Source organism: Saitoella complicata, assembly GCF_001661265.1.
Source record: "Saitoella complicata NRRL Y-17804 unplaced genomic scaffold SAICOscaffold_5, whole genome shotgun sequence".
Taxonomy (NCBI): domain Eukaryota; kingdom Fungi; phylum Ascomycota; class Saitoellomycetes; order Saitoellales; family Saitoellaceae; genus Saitoella; species Saitoella complicata.
The window spans coordinates 65391-80864 of NW_017566996.1; the positions used below are offsets into that span (position 1 = coordinate 65391).

The 15474-nt window shown below is 52.1% G+C and overlaps 9 protein-coding genes across 9 annotated transcripts; 5 read left to right on the forward strand and 4 right to left on the reverse strand.

Annotated features, from left to right (window-relative positions):
• Positions 1 to 90: 90 nt before the first annotated feature.
• Positions 91 to 1271, forward strand: SAICODRAFT_201301 (uncharacterized protein). The gene is made up of 5 exons (XM_019166213.1): positions 91 to 169; positions 223 to 274; positions 324 to 432; positions 483 to 595; positions 644 to 1271. Exons 1-5 carry the CDS (start codon positions 148 to 150, stop codon positions 1074 to 1076), a joined length of 729 nt encoding a protein of 242 aa, XP_019025721.1. The 5' UTR covers positions 91 to 147; the 3' UTR covers positions 1077 to 1271.
• Positions 1272 to 1465: 194 nt separating this feature from the next.
• On the reverse strand, positions 1466 to 2510 carry SAICODRAFT_5813 (uncharacterized protein; the record flags this gene model as incomplete). The annotated part of the gene is made up of 2 exons (XM_019169587.1): positions 1466 to 2301; positions 2354 to 2510. The coding sequence occupies 2 exons, from the start codon at positions 2508 to 2510 to the stop codon at positions 1466 to 1468; spliced, it is 993 nt and encodes a 330-aa protein (XP_019025722.1).
• Positions 2511 to 3918: 1408 nt separating this feature from the next.
• On the forward strand, positions 3919 to 5585 carry SAICODRAFT_69816 (uncharacterized protein). Its single transcript, XM_019170509.1, has 3 exons — positions 3919 to 4246; positions 4300 to 4488; positions 4542 to 5585. The coding sequence occupies exons 1-3, from the start codon at positions 4111 to 4113 to the stop codon at positions 5465 to 5467; spliced, it is 1251 nt and encodes a 416-aa protein (XP_019025723.1). The 5' UTR covers positions 3919 to 4110; the 3' UTR covers positions 5468 to 5585.
• A 164-nt stretch (positions 5586 to 5749) lies between these two features.
• On the forward strand, positions 5750 to 7223 carry SAICODRAFT_17613 (uncharacterized protein). The gene is made up of 2 exons (XM_019165836.1): positions 5750 to 5954; positions 6005 to 7223. Exons 1-2 carry the CDS (start codon positions 5825 to 5827, stop codon positions 7042 to 7044), a joined length of 1170 nt encoding a protein of 389 aa, XP_019025724.1. The 5' UTR covers positions 5750 to 5824; the 3' UTR covers positions 7045 to 7223.
• On the reverse strand, positions 7163 to 7955 carry SAICODRAFT_29334 (cwf21-domain-containing protein). Its single transcript, XM_019167379.1, has 4 exons — positions 7925 to 7955; positions 7539 to 7871; positions 7408 to 7485; positions 7163 to 7356 (listed from the first exon to the last, which is right to left on the reverse strand). Exons 1-4 carry the CDS (start codon positions 7930 to 7932, stop codon positions 7320 to 7322), a joined length of 456 nt encoding a protein of 151 aa, XP_019025725.1. The 5' UTR covers positions 7933 to 7955; the 3' UTR covers positions 7163 to 7319.
• Positions 7956 to 8051: 96 nt separating this feature from the next.
• SAICODRAFT_54159 (vacuolar protein sorting-associated protein Vps17) lies at positions 8052 to 9593 on the forward strand (the record flags this gene model as incomplete). Its single annotated transcript, XM_019169266.1, has 3 exons — positions 8052 to 8240; positions 8296 to 8565; positions 8619 to 9593. The coding sequence occupies 3 exons, from the start codon at positions 8052 to 8054 to the stop codon at positions 9591 to 9593; spliced, it is 1434 nt and encodes a 477-aa protein (XP_019025726.1).
• Positions 9594 to 9656: 63 nt separating this feature from the next.
• On the reverse strand, positions 9657 to 13094 carry SAICODRAFT_201354 (WD40 repeat-like protein). The gene has a single exon (XM_019166214.1). The coding sequence runs from the start codon at positions 13051 to 13053 to the stop codon at positions 9721 to 9723; it is 3333 nt and encodes a 1110-aa protein (XP_019025727.1). The 5' UTR covers positions 13054 to 13094; the 3' UTR covers positions 9657 to 9720.
• A 115-nt stretch (positions 13095 to 13209) lies between these two features.
• SAICODRAFT_17617 (uncharacterized protein) lies at positions 13210 to 14802 on the forward strand. The gene is made up of 2 exons (XM_019165838.1): positions 13210 to 13297; positions 13344 to 14802. The coding sequence occupies exons 1-2, from the start codon at positions 13245 to 13247 to the stop codon at positions 14335 to 14337; spliced, it is 1047 nt and encodes a 348-aa protein (XP_019025728.1). The 5' UTR covers positions 13210 to 13244; the 3' UTR covers positions 14338 to 14802.
• SAICODRAFT_29335 (cyclin-like protein) lies at positions 14064 to 15403 on the reverse strand. Its single transcript, XM_019167380.1, has 2 exons — positions 15101 to 15403; positions 14064 to 15050 (listed from the first exon to the last, which is right to left on the reverse strand). Exons 1-2 carry the CDS (start codon positions 15326 to 15328, stop codon positions 14430 to 14432), a joined length of 849 nt encoding a protein of 282 aa, XP_019025729.1. The 5' UTR covers positions 15329 to 15403; the 3' UTR covers positions 14064 to 14429.
• Between the last annotated feature and the right edge of the window lie 71 nt (positions 15404 to 15474).

The window sequence follows — 15474 nt, forward strand, 5'->3', positions numbered from 1 at the left end:
TTATATACAAGCGAATTTTGAAGAATTGCTCAACTGTATCATCGTGCATGCGAGCCTTGCGCCCCCGCAATTCGGAAGTAACGTAGACATCTGCCCGCGCCGGTAACCAATGTCGGCCATTAATGAGTCTGTAGACGTCTCATTGGTATGGATGAAAACTTCGATTGTGGCGAGTATGGCGATCACGAGAGCTGCTAAGATATTATTGACTCCAGTAAACAGTGATTTGTCTGGATCATCCGGACGTATACGGGATATCCCCCACTTGCATGCAGTACGAACCCTTCCAATCGCGAGTCAGACGCATATGCTTACGAGATAAGTGTCTATTGCTTTGATTGTATCTTGAAGTGGAGGTTAGCCTCCCGTAGCGGGGCCAGCGCCGGCAAGACAGGGCACAATCTTACCCAGGCATGTCCCATTTGCCGGATGGTTTGTTCTTCCCGAAACCAGATGAGAAATCCGACACTAATCCAGCGCAGTACACTAATCATATCATACCTTCAATATACTTTATCCATGACGATGCGAAGAAGACCGCCATCGTCGAGCGATTCCACCACACTCGGCAAACGCGGCTTTGTCCAATCTTTTCGTAGGTGTTATCTGCCAAGCTCATTCATGAATGCTGACCTGTTAGCAGCGATTCCTATCCATACAACACACTCTGTCCACTTTGGAATGAATGTCATTATCAGCATCGCGGCATCGACGGCACGTGCTATGTCTTCTCGAAAGAAGAAATCATGGACAAAACAAGAGAATTGGCGACCGAGAGGGTTGACCAGAGACAGCTCAGGCAAAGCTTGCTTCAAGTTGTCGAACAAGGGCACGGGAGTTTTCAATTATTGACCAAGAACACGGCGTCTGAACGCCAATCTGGGCAAAGCCCCAGAGATCATACTATAGTATCAGACCTACAGGATGTTGATCCGCTCGCACTGTCGGAGAGTGTTACCCTGGATGGAGAGACAGGAGAGCTGACGGAGCAATGGAGCTTATGTGAAGGGCGAGACTTTGATGACGCGATGTCAAACTTCGAGAAGGTGTGCAGCGATGTGTTTTCCCACGACTGACGTAAGGGAATTGTGACTCTGTTTTGAGCGTCTCCGAGTCTGAACGCTCTGCACAATCAAAATGAAGCAGTTCATTCGCGCCATGGAAGGAGATCCTGAAAATGAAGCGCTTGCAGAAGCAGCTTTACTCGCCTGCACGAGATCGGAGAAAGCGTTTGGAGGGTACAGAGGAGGCTTGTCTGGCGAATGCCGTACGGTTTCGGGAGACAAGTTATTACTATAGTATCCTGTTATACCCATACTTCTATATAGAGGTTCCCATGGCCCTGCCTGCCTTATGCTATGATAACTGGTACCAATATCGCAACATACCGCTCTAAGAATGCAAAGAATGCCAATAACGCCGTGTCCGTACCAAGTCCAACCTTCACACCTGCTACAACCCATACTTAACCGTACCATTTGCCAGTATTGTGTTCGATCGCTTTCCTTGTCGGAATGATGCTTTTCCTCACATCGAACACTTCACAAAGCTCCTTCCACATGGCTTCGGTCATTTCAAAAATGATTTGCTTTTTCTTCAGTCCAGCGGCAAAATCTGCTTCGTCGGGCTCTTCACAGTCTTGGACAACTGGAAGTCCATCCTCGTCCTCCTGAATGGATGCCTTCCCATCTCGAACAAGGAAGGAAAGGTAGAAGATATTTTCCACCGTTTGCGGAAATGATTCAGGATTGAGGATGAACTTGAACAGCGGACAGGGCGAATGCTGTGCCAGGATGTCGGATATGGCGCGGACATTCTGAGGGGTCGTATTCTCTTGCTGCTCGATATCATCTTCACCGATAGCCTGTGGTCTGACAAGATCTGCGCGATCCTTGCGGAGGCGCTGTCGTTCAGTGCGCTCTCGAACTTTCCTTTCCAAACTCAGAGGTCCCAGCATCCAATCCATCGTTGGCGGCCTCCTTCCTCCTCTCCTCAGTGAGACCAATCCAATCTTGTTCCAATCCAACTCTCTGATATTGTCGTCATCATTTGGATTCATATTTGGTATGCGCCCGTTCCCGTAGGTGATCAATTTGGAAAGAAACTCATCGACGTCAAAGGGCGAGTCCCCGAGCTTCATTTTTCGTGCCTTTGCACGAGCGGCATCGGATGTGTTGACGAGAAGACGAGAATCAAGAGCCGCATCAGTGGTGGACCTAACTTGCTCGAAAAGGACGTTTGCGCTCCGGACAATATCTCGCAGCCCGTTGTTTCCCGGTTTGAGATACTCTGTCTTATTATCTGTGCATTCATGTCAATATTCGTTACATATACACAGTAGATATCAACGCACCCACTTCGGCTCGTAACAACTGCCTGTAGCCCTTTCTGACCTCTCTACGGAGGGATGCATCCTGGTCAGGATCATAGATACCTTTATCCGTAGCTCGCTCCAACTCCTCCTCGAGCTGTTGTTGGGCCTCTGTGCGATGTCGGCGGACAGGAGGCATGATATATGCTGTACGAGAGCTGGAGAACGTACTGCGGCGGGTATGTAGCAGCTTTCCTGGAGCGCGTGTTGTCCGTCCGAGTGAATGCGGGCAACGGAAGACGCGTCGTGGTAGGGTCGGGAGGAATGAAACGCGTATGGCCAGTAAGAGTGAGGAAGAAGCGGAGGTGCAGTTCATCAATTTCGAAGAGAAAAAGATGTCTTGTTAGAACTGCTTTTTGTATCTTCTAGTCACTGACTACGTTACACTGCAGGGTGCCGAAACCTTAACTTTCCTCCGCTGACCGCCGGTGGTCGATATCGCTTGTTGGAGGTAACCTTATAAGCGTGTAAAATGGTCTGGTTTATTCAAGGAGGGAAGTAAGCTTACAAAGCAAGTAAGAATAATATGAAGGGTTCGAAGGAGATTGACCCCTGGCCCTATCAGCGTCTCACCACCACACGTGCCCTTTAACATCGCTGAGCAGGAGGAACTACCACAATGCTTCGAAGTCCATTACCATGACTGTCAAGCCGACGTGACCCACGACGATGTGAACTGTAGCTTGCCACTGGCGGCCAAGATCGCTCTGGTCCGTGGTGCTTTGATCTCTGCTCAGCTTCATGCCACGCATGGTACTGTTTCAACGAAGACCTACTGACCACTGACTCTCCACCGACTTACATAGAGGTGATCAAATCAGTGGGTACGGACATGGTGGAGCCAGACATGGGCGTTACCTATACCGTAGGAGAGAAAGATCTCGGTGGTGTTGTCGGTGAGCGGCGGAACCATCTTGTCCCTTGACGAAGATGTAAAGCGGCAAGTCAGAATGGTGAAGGCATTGGTTCCATTGAGTGAGATGATTGGTTACGACAAGTCCCTTTGGAGTTTGACCGGGGGAAGGGGATGATCCCAGATGAGTGTTGAGATGTTCAAGAGGTGAATTGCAACAAGGAACGGGAGGTGTTGAAGGAGGACACGATGAATTTGATTTCTAAATGTATTTACAAAGAAGTTGATAGTACGATAGAAGGTACCCAGAGTATAACCAGCATACAGGACCGGATCAACGGGCGATCGAGGCTGAGGTGTGCGGAGAGAAATCGATCGTTCTCGATCTGACGCAGAGGAGCACGGGCATGCAACAGAAGGGACGGAAAACGGGAACTCGAGCCTCCACTTGCTCCGATCAGACGAGTACATCTAGCATACACCTCATATATATACTAGAACATTCAAGTCAATTGAACAGCATACACCCGGTCAACAGCAGCGGATACAACTGACCTTTGTGTGTTTGCAGCACAATAAGGTTTCGTTTCTGTTACGCGCCCCTTTCGTCAGTGGAATTTGTGTGAACTTGGGCCAAGGCCTAGGGAGTGCTCAAGCCTGCATTAGACGAAAGAAGGACTGAACACCAACAAGTTATCAACCTCCAGCTGGAAAACCAGCCAAACGGCAATGTCCTTCTGCTGACTTCTACCTGCTCAACCTGGACTGAACTGAAGAAGACACTCGTTTGCACTCGACCACCAACCCATCCCCTTTCGTTTCTTCCAGCATACAGGCGCTATTGTCCTGCCAGCTACCTCTCTACCCCCCCCCATACACACCATCAATGCGCGACCGAAGACCATCGCAGATGAGATCTTTCGCAGCATTGAGCCTACTATATCTCTTCCTGGGTGTATTTAGCGCAGTAGCATCGGCCAACTACTGTGCTTCCGACAACACCGGTTCAGGTTATGATTCTAGTGAGTCCAACAACATTCCTATCCAATTGAGCGGCATTTAACTCGACCTACAGTCTACAGCACTTATCAATCAAGCGGTGCATGTCAAAGCACTTGCTCTGGCTACGCTTTTGCTATTGTTCAAGGATACTACTGCTGGTGCTCGGACATCGCACCGAACGGCGATTCAACTAGTAGCAACTCCGACTGCTCAGACCCTTGTCCTGGCTACCCGAGTGATTACTGTGGCAGTACTTCTAATAGTACGATTCCTTTGCCTCTCCTGATTTTCTTCAAATGCTGACAGAGCTTACAGATTTATATTACTATTACGCAATCGGCAAAGCTTCTGGCACTGCTTCAGCTTCCACCGCATCCGAAACTACGACGTCCTCCTCCTCAACAAAGGCGGCAGTTAGCATCGTGTATGTAACGCCATCGCAATCCTCTACCTCCACTGCTTCGTCGTCTAGCGCGACTTCGACGAGTGAGAGCTCTGCCCGTACGTCCTCCTCCGTGTCCTTTCGTGCATCCTCCTTCTCCTCTTCCCGATCAATGCCAACATCTTCGGTGTCAGTATCTGTCACGCCTTCGTCCGATTCGAGTTCATCAGCAGCGACGGAAAGTTCAGCATCGATGACGGCAAGTTCTGCAGGAGTTACAAGTACGCCGTCCCTGAGCGCAGAACATACGTCGAAAAGCAGCAGTTCCGGTGGATTCTTCGCCAGTGCGGGTCGCGTCGCCGGAGTTTTTGTCGCTATCGCATTCATCATCGCGCTTATCGTCGCAGGCCTCCTGTTTTACTTCCTCTTCTACCGGAAACGTCACGACTCGCAAGCCCTCCCGACTTCTTCTCCACCCATCTCACCTACACCTTCGAACGTTCACTCGCCGCTCTATGGTCGCTCTCGCTCTGGATCTACATTGGTCGGTAAATGGGCAGGGGGAACCATGGGCGAGAAGGAGGTCATTGTGGACCAGCGTCTCGATCCAAGAAGCATGCTCATGCGTTTCGAAAGTTCCTACTCGAGACGAAGTTTGAGAGATGATGAGGATTACTCGAGACGCGTGCTACAGGTACGAAACCCAGATATGGGACGGCCGAGTATGGCGAGCGAACGCGTACCCACACCAGGGACCGGCGGAATAACCAGCAGTCCGAATCGACCTGATGCCGAGGCTGCCAGTCTGAGAAGTTTCGTCAGGGGAGAGCAGGAAAAGCTTTATCCTAGTGGCAGATGAGTGGACAGCTAGGGGACGAAGATGAATGGTAGGGATCGGACGGGCGAAAGACCAAGCATATCAACGGCGCAAACACACGTTCACAAGTTCAGGGACGCTCTATTTTTACGAGGATTCGAGGATACACGGGAGTAATGACAACATTGATTTCTGCAGCTGGCTTCAGAATAGGTTTATGTGGGTTATAATTCGATCTGATTTAAAAGTGGGGCGGTTTCGTCACCAGGTGCGCGCTCCATATCGGCCAGCAGGGGCTGTCGTAGCCTGTAGAAGCATCCATCGAACCAGCACTCACACACCAGCAACCAAGCAAACAAGAGCATATACCCCCAAGAGCATTCATACGACACAATCATAATGTCAGTCGAAGAAGTTACCAAGGCCGTTGAGGAGGTGAAGATTGATGAGGCGCCTGCTACCGCTCAGGAGGTGCAGGATGAGACGAAGGCTGCGGGGGCTGTCGGAGCAAGCCCTAGGGTGTTCTTTGGTATGTTGTCTCCTCAAGGGAGTTCGTACGGCATGCTAACGATAGTGCAGGCAACCTCGCTTTCAAGACTACCCAGTCCGAACTCCGCGAACTCGTCTCCCCCACCGCCGTCCCCACAAAGGTCTTCCTACCCTTCAAGAACCGCCGTCCCCTCGGCTACGCCTTCCTTACCTTCTCTACCGAAGAAGACGCCGACCGCGTCGTCTCCGAATTCGAAGGTCGCGAAATTGCCGGTCGTAAGCTGCACGTCGACAAAGCCAAGATCAGCCAGACCAAGAAGAAGAGGTCTGACAAGCCTGCTGAAGGAGAAGAGAACAAGGGTATTGCTATCAATATTCCTGGACAGGCTGATGCGTTGGTTAATGCGGATGAGAATGCGGCTGTGGAGGGAGCTCACGCGGAGGCTGACGCGACTGCCCCGACCAAGGCCCCAAGAAAGCGCAAGAACCGCAAGAACAACAAGAAGAAGTCCTCTACCACCGCCAACGCCAACGGCTCCAGCGAGGGCGAGGGCGAAGGCGAGCAGACTGGCGACGAAGCCACCACTAAGAAGGACATCCCCGAAGGCGCAGTCGAGGACGGAACTCAGCAACTGAACAACACCGCTCCGACTCAGAAGGAAAAGAAATCCAAGACTCCCAAGCAAAAGGGTCCCCCCACCGGCCTCCCCTCCAGCACAACCGTCTTTGTAGCAAACCTCCCCTACGACTACACCTCCACCCAACTCCGCGCCCTCTTCACCGCCCACTCCCACACCCCCCTGTCCGCCTCCGTCCCACCCCGTCCCGTTCCCTCTCATATCGCCAAGAAGATCGCGGAACGCGGAGAGTCCCGTCGTGGTCGTGGATTTGGGTTCGTGGTGTTTGAGGGGAACGAGGGGCAGGGGAGGGCTGTGGAGGGGATGAATGGGGTTGAGGTCGAGGGAAGGAAGATTGGTGTCAAGGTTGCTATTGACCCGCCTGTGAAGCAGGGCGAGGAGGGTGAGGTTAAGGAGGAGGGAGCTGTTAATGAGGATAGTGGGCATGCGGCGACTGAGAAGGAGGAGGGTGAGATTGAGGTTGATGTCAAGGAGGAGGCTGTTTCTGCTTAAGTCATGGAGAGAGCGATTTTGAGAATGTACGATGAGCAGTTTGCAAGATAGCGAGGAAGTGGAGAGCATATATGCGTGTAGTGAGTGGCTCTTCGGAGCCGTGATGAGACGATATTTTGGCTATTGCTAGGTGTTTTGCTGCGGTCCAGTATTTTGACTGCCGCGCTTGTGACAACATGAAGGAGGTTGCTGCTGATGTCATTTTCCCATTTGTCTTCGGTTCATTTGTGTGGATAATGTGAGGCTGTTTGTGTTTGTTGGAGGTGTTGGTGGTTTCATCTTCTGTCTCGGAATGGTCGTACGTCTTTTGACCTGGAGAAGGGTTAGTCGGGGTTGGGAGAGGGAGAGAGAGGGGGGTCACACTCATAGATCGCTTTCCGGAATTTCTCGAGTTCTTGCTGTTTCGCTTCCGCGATGTCATGTACTTGATGTGGTTTCAACCTGAACAGTCGTATCAGCTTTCATCCCGAAACGAATGAACCAGATGATTGTACGTTTTCGCGTCTTTCGTGGAGTTTCCACTCTTCATCTTCTCCAACAAATCCTTCCTCAACTCCCCAACCTTCTCCTCAATCTCCTCCTCCCCCAAAACACCCTCCTCCTCCAACCGATCCCTCAACTCAAAACACTTGACCTCAACCTCCCTCTTCCGCTCATGCTCCAAAATCCCTATATCGGCTTTTCGCTCTCTCTGCTGCTCAGCCTCTCTGTCGATCTCTTCGGGACGTTTGTAGGGTGTGCTGTCCTTTCTGCGGATATGGGAGAGGTTACGGACGATGTAGCCGTTTGTGCCGGAGCCGCGGGGGGTTGAGAGACCGATGTTGTTACTGGTCTCTTGTTAACAAAGAAGATCAAGACAAGAGGAAGGGAGGAGACGTACTATGACATTTGATGATCGAGCGAGGATGGGGGAGGGTATCGATCTGGGTGACGCGGGATTAAGGCACGGGGCTGGGACGACGGACGACGGACAACAGAGAACAGAAGAGCAGCATTCATCCAGGACAATGGACCATTCAGAACAAGAGAGAGGGGGGTCTGGTGAAGGACGGGGACAGGGAGAGGAGCAGGTTCAGCAGCTGCAACAGCAACAGCCACAGCAGAAGGCGCATCAGATCCAGTACTTCTTGAATACGCGTGTGACTGCTATCGAGAGGTCAGGGAGGAAGGACCCAATTATTCGGTTTGATGCGCAGGTCAATATGGATCGTGGTAGATCTCATACATGAGATACTGACGAGCAGTTGACAGACAAACCTCCCCCGCTTCCGCACAACCCAATTCCGCGACATTCGCCGCACCCACGCCGAGATCGCACGTTTCCAAGAATATCTCATCAACGCAAACCCAGAATGTATCGTCCCGCCTCTCCCACCACCCGTGACTTCCGCAGGTGCAGGGACCGAGGAAGATGAGCGAAGGGTAAGAATTGGGGTACAGAATTGGTTGGATAGGATTTGCGCGAACCCGGTGTTGATCCGGGATGAGGAAATGGTTCACTTTATCGAATCTGATTTTGGGGTGTGTACCGACTCAGTTCACCTTCCACGTCAAGAGCTAATTTTGGTACGCAGTACTCGCCAAGCATCAGCCGACACGCACCAGCGACAGGTCTCCGCCGACACGCCATAAAACAACTCGCCCCACCCCCAGACAACTCCCCCCTCGCCACCTCCCGCCCAACAATCAAACAATTCTACCTCTCAACCCTCGACACTGCTTCCAAACTCGAAAAACTCTCAAAAACCCGCCGCACCCTCTCCGCCGCCGAACTCGAATTCGGTAACCGGATTGGTGGGATGGGTGGTCCGGAGCATCACTTGGGTATGTCCAACGCTTTCCGAAAGCTCGGGAAATGCGTGGAGAAGATTGCGGATTATCACACGGTACAAGCAACAGCCGAATCTGCATCTTTGGGAGACCACCTCCACCTCGCCGCCTCCTCCGCCCTCATCGCGAAAGAAACACTCACCACGAGACAAATATTGATGAGGGAGCTCATTCACGCGGAATCCACGTCCCGGAAACAGTTGGCGACCGTAACACGCCTCAAAGCATCCTCCTCCATCAACACGCAAAAAGTCGACGAAGCTCTCGCTTTATTGGATGAACAGAAAACTTTCGAGACGAATCTCGCTGCGAAAGTCACGCGGGTTACGAGTAATCTGGAGGAAGAAGTACAGGCGTGGACGCGTGCTACCGCAAAGGAACTCTTACACGCGATGAGGGATCATGCACGACGAAACATCGAGGCGGAAAGACGGTTGTTGGCGGCGTTCGAGGCCGTCCGTCCAGACATCCGCTCGATCGATTCTTCGGGGGGTCTCTCACGGTTGGGGAGGGAAAACTTGGTGAGGGCACGGAGTGGATCGCATCTTCAAGCAAGGAAAGGGGGGCCGGATACGGATCCGTGGAGTGCGCTGCCGAGGGCGAGTGCGGCGGTGACAGAGAGGGAGGAACCAGTGAAGAGTGGGGGTGTGGGGGTGATTGGGGGAGTGGAGGAGAGGGTTGATGCGAGGAATGCGGCGAGTTTGTTGAGTAACTTCTAGGTTTGGGTTGTTTGTGATATCAGTTATTCCTCTTCAATGCAGGTGTGTTCGTTGCAGCTGGTGAGTGTTCCCACGAAAGCTCGGTAGCTATAGCTAGTCTAAGTGTCTTGAGAAAATGTCTATCGTCTCACGTCTGTACGACATCCGCCAACACAGTCTTAAACTTCATAAAGTTAATCATGTTCTCCGACCCAAACGTCAACATAGTATCACTCCCCAAAAACGCCGTCTGCAAAACCTTCTTGTCCGGTGGATGAATCTGCAATACCTGCGGCGAATTGGTCTTGTTGAATCGGATATCCCACAACAACACCTTTCCTTGATGTGTTCCGATTGCGAACATGGAGGGGTTGGCGGTATTCCACGCACCGCGGATGTAGGAGGAGATCGCGGCTGTTCCGGAGTGGTATGAGCCGAAATCGAATTCGCGGACAATGCTGTTGTTTTCTGGAACGCGGTAGTCGATTAACCGGAGTTGGTTGTTACGACTGCCGACGGTCAACATTGCTAACGCCTTGTTGACAGGGTTGTGCTGAATAGCATGCACGACCTTCGGTAACTTGATCGTCCTCGCCTCCCGTTGTGCAGTCATATCCCACGCAACGAACTTGGAGTCAGCGGAAACGAGCCAATTCCGTGAACCCTCCCACTCGAGACCTCGGACGGCAGCTGTGTGGGTCTTGTGCACTGAGACGATAGACTCAGCTTCGTATGTTTCGCGGTTGATGTCCCACACATACACTTCATGCCTGAATCCGGACGTAGCAAATTGGAAATGGCTGTCTTTGCCTTGACCGAATGCAGCGATAGCGCAGACTCCTTGACCTTCATGGGGATGGTCGGGCAAGATGTGAGGTGTCGCATCGACAGTCCTGCATCTGCTGTCCACGCTGAACTGCAACAAGGATACCTGAGAAGGATCGCCGCGGTTCCCACTGCTGCTGGCGGCAAGCGCGATCACGCCGGGATCTACCCATGCTGCGTCTTCTGGCATGGTAGGCCGGTCCCATTTCTCATGGGTAACCTCATGGATAATCTGTCTCTCATGCGCGTTCCAGAACCTGACTGAGCCGTCCAAGGAGGTTGTCATAGCGAGGTCGTCGAAGGCAGGATGCGTCAGCAATGATCGAGAGTTGCGAGCTCCGTTTTTTCTCATTTCTCCGCTTGCGTTGATCATGTTGAGACGTCGCTGTGAGATGTTGATTTCAACCGGTTCGACCTCCTTTGACTTCTTCTTTGACTTGCGCTCGGAACTCTTTTCGGGCTTCTTCCTGCTCTCTTCTGGAGCAGGCAACGTCGCGCTCGACTCAGCTGCTGGTCGGTTTCGAATGACCGGGGTTTCAATGACGCTCTGCTCGCGTTCAGCTGGTGCATCGTCGGTCTGAAGCAATTCCGCCACTGATGACATTTGCGCCTGTAGCCTCGAAATGCGTCGGTTGATCCTCTCCTCTAGGTCATACACAACACGTCTCTGCTTCTTCAACCTTCGCTGGTCAGCGGTAATATCGTGAATCAGATCTTTGATGAGGTGCTCCTGCTGAAGGCGTGTAGTAGCCTCATATTCATCGTCGGAAGACTCGAAATTGAGAGACGAGGCACTGGACGACGAGCTACTGTCAGAGTCAGATTGCGCTTCCAAAGGTTCTGGAGTCGGTTCGGGTTCAGGCCGACGCTTCTGTTTGCGCTCTTTCCTTGTAACTACCGGCTCCTGCACGACCCTTTCAACGTCGACATCGATGACGTCGCTTCGCCTGGACCTTTTCCGGTTTTTCTCCTTTTCTGTCACTGCAGTTGTAGAGCTGACAACCGCGTCGGGATTTGACCTATCAGCTGCATCTTCCCTTTCCTTGTGCTCCCGGGAAGAACGCTCCTTAGTTCTCTTCTGTACGGTTGCTTCACCTCCGTTCGGAGTGTCCCTCTCACTGGGTTCCGAAACCGTCACTGACTGATCCTGATGCGCCTTCTTTTTCTTCTTAATCTTTGGTTTGCTGGATATTCCTTCATCATCTTCTCCTGGGTTTGCGTCTACGACGTGGTTCCGTGGTTCAGGCGCGGATTTTGCTTCCCCCAACTCTAGGATCTCAATCCCCTCTTGGTCCCTCTTCCTCTTCTTTGGGGCCGGATCGACCATACCATCACGATTGAAGAACGAAACGGTCGTTTCTTGTCTTGAAGAGGGACGCGCTTCATTCGGCCTTACAAATGCTGTAGTCGAGGCTAAAATGTTCCTGTCCGGGGGGCTGTCTGGGTCCCTTCCAATCACGAGCATCTCTTGCGTGGCTGGAATATCGTCTTCTTGCTTATCATCCAGCGGTGCTGCTTCTTGATGCCCTGTAGACGACGTCGCATGATTGCCAGCAAGCATCTTCTTGTCTCTTGTGAACGTCACCTCAGCTCCGGCGCTCTTGAGGCTCTCAACCGCTGGCAACTCGCTTGCTTCCTTGGCCGCATCAACACTTGCGAAGTTCACGAAGCCTAGCCAGCCCTTTCCCTTCTGTCCCCCCTTCTGTCCGGTTCGTGCGTGCGATGAAATGGCCGTTGGGAAAAAGCGTCGTAAGTCGTCCTCCGTAAACTGGCTCGGATAACCACGAATGAACAGACCAGTCGAAGGCGTTCCAAGAGGTTCCTTCCTGAAGACGCCGTTCGAGGTCTGGCGTGGAGCCAGAGGCGCTTGAGCCTTCCGAAGATAACTGTCATCAGTCGTCGTGGAGCCATACGTCATCTTCACGCCCTGTCTGGCCAAGAAAGACGCACCACCAGACTCCACGGCCTCCGTGGCTTCCTTCAATGATTCGAAACTCAATGTGAATGTCGCGGAGCCTCCTTGTGTCACATCCTGAGCCTCACGAAATAAATCGCGTAAATCCGCGGCGTTCATTGTCACGGGCACGTTCTCAATTGAAACATGCTTCGATGCTTGTGGAGCAGGTGTCGAGGGCAATGGTATGTACGTAGAGTTCGGTGTATGAGGCGCCGATGTAGGTAGAGGACGGCGTGCAAACTCGTTCATTTGACGCCCTCGCATGTCGCTGTCCTGCACATTCTCTTGGTGCATGAAATCCTGATTCCGGGGTGTACGAATGCGTGTCTGTTGGGAGCGGTCTGGGCTTTGACTGTCGGGGTAGAATAGTGGAACTGACGGCCCTTGCGGGCCTTCGTAGCCCGAGCTCAACTGTCTATTCCTCTCGATTTCGTCCTCCACCGTGAAAGTTGGCTTGAACTTCAGACTTTCCTCCACTTCCCAATCCCTTCTTGGCGCAGGAGGAGGCATAGAGTAATCTGAACGACGTCTCGGTGGACTCATGCGTCTTGGAGGGCGGTAATTATTGATGTTTCGTGGAAGGGGCGTTGATCGACCCGGTGCCGTCGTAGGAGGCATAGAATACCTGTTGGGCATCCGTGTATCATTTTGCTGAGGCCCATCCTGCCACCTTCTGTCCTCGTCATAACCACGATCCATGGCAAAAGAGGTGGAGGCCTTGTGTCGCGATCCCGACTTTTTCGCGTCGCGTCTCCCGAAACGGGAAATTTGAAAGTCTACGTTACAGTCGCCTTCCGTATCGAGGCAAGGTTGGCTGTACGAAGCGTCGTCATGCAGCTGGTGTAACGTCGACATTCCAAATCCCATCGAAACTGAAATCGCCTGGAAGAATGTCGGAATTCATTTCGACTGCTCAGAACAATAGTGGTCTGCAAGTGCAATTGTATGCCAGCTTCCTGCATCATCTACTCCTTTCTAACGGTTTCTAGGCACCCTTTGGTTCTCCTAACCGTTTCCGATCTTTACACTCGCTGCCGTGTGCAACAATCCACCACAAACGCTCCCCTACCTCACCTTGTTGGTGTCCTTCTCGGCACTCAATCCGGCCGGACACTCTCGCTTGACATCGCCTTCCAGCTAACCCTCACACCCGACGAAACTCTGGATGTGCCTTTCCTTGTTACTAAAGCGGATCAGTACAAGCAGGTATTCCCGCAGTACGACATTCTGGGTTGGTTTACACTCGCAGCCGAGCCTGGTGAATGGGAACTAGGATTCCAGACCCAGTTTGCTCAAGCGACGGAGAACGACTCTCCTATCCTTCTCACTCTGGACCCCTCCACCTTCTCCCTTTCGTCTTCGACATCTGGCACATCCAATCTGCCTATCGCTATCTACGAGTCAATTATCGAGCCACCGTCCATGGTTACCCGCTTCATTTCTGCACCCTCATATTCAATCGTCTCGGGTGAAGCTGAACGCATCGCCGTTGATCACGCTTCGCATCCTTCGACTACAGCAGGCGGTGATGAGGCTGGTCTTGTGCAGTACCTAAAGACATACGCCTCCGCCACCTCATTACTTCAGCAACGCATCCGCTTGCTGAAGTCATATCTTGAGGATGTGAAGGCAGGAAAGGTTCAGCCCCATGCTGGCGTACTGCGTGAGATGAACGCGTTGTGTGCCCAACTTCCAATGAACTCTTCCGACGGAAACACGCCGTTCAGGAATGAGTTTAGAAAGGAAACTGCGGACGTTCAACTGACGAATCTTCTCGGTGAGCTTACGCGTGGTGCTGGCTCCGTTCACGAGCTTGTGTCGAAACATTCGCTTGCTTCAGCCGGTGCTCATCCGAGGGGTGAGGCTGCCAGCCATGGTAAGAAGGAGAAAGGACAAGGTGGACAAGGCGGCGGCCACCGCGGTGGCAGGGGTGGGAGGAGATTAGGAGGTAGAAGGAGTAATGAAGACTTTGGCGGCTTCTGATACTGTGGAAGGATATGTACGATGAACACGGACACAGATGAGTGCATGGCCTGTCGAGTTTGATTGCGAAGGCCGAGAATACCAATATACCCCTACTTGCTCGCTACATTCTCCTTTAACCCATCTCTCGCCGTCAGCAGCCTTCTTAATCCTTCAGTGTCCCATGGCATAGCCGCGAACGTATCCTTTTCGCTCTCCACCCACGCATACATAGCCTCGATGCTAGCAACAACATGACCAAGGTCCTCGTTTTCGACGTCGAAGAGCTCCCACCAGCCTGGTGGCAATTTGACCTTCTCTCCGCCCTTTCCTCCAGCCCCCCCTCGACAAACCAACCATATTGATCCACATGCTAATGCTGCTGGATCGTGGATACACGGCAATATACCCCGGTTCACATCACTCAAAGTGTTCCATATCCTCTGAAAGACGCTTTTTGGCAAGTTTAATACCCGTGCGTAGCTCAACGCCAGACTGTACGGCAGTGCAACTTGTACTTTGAAACCCAATCGTTTTAGCACCTCCATCTCACACTCCAAAAGACGTTCGCGGCCTGAGTAATATGTCTGATCGAAGTAATCCGGAGGTATGTACTCTGTTGATGACCGAGAGTGATAGTGTTTCATGTAATGTTGCACGTTCAGACAGTCCCGTAAAGATTTCTGAGTTTCGTTGAGCTTTGAAGAAAGGTATGTTACTGCTAGCGCAATATCCTGCCCATCGCGTCAGTTTTAATTCCTTGACATTGTTTGATATGACACACCTGTATTGCGAATTCCGCGAAGCTCGCCACAAAATAGAATCTCTGCAACAATATCATAGCATGTGCAATAACTTCCTGCCTTAACCGCAGTTGCACACCCATCTCTTGCACCAAGCCTGCTGCTACGAACCTCAGACGTCGCTCCAGATCAGGATCGATGCCATCTGCTCGGGAAGGAGGAGAAGCAAGCTGTGATGGCGTGGCGAGCGTGTTTGTCAAGTACTCCATGAAGGAAAGAATGGGCGAAAAAAAAAGGCGAAGCGTAGAACGACTGAGGTCTCGAGGTCGGCGGGCGAATTGCGTATAGTTACGTTTGTTGACTCTCTACGTTACAGGGGCGGTTTGTACGTTTCCGGCAAAGGGAGCCTAATTAA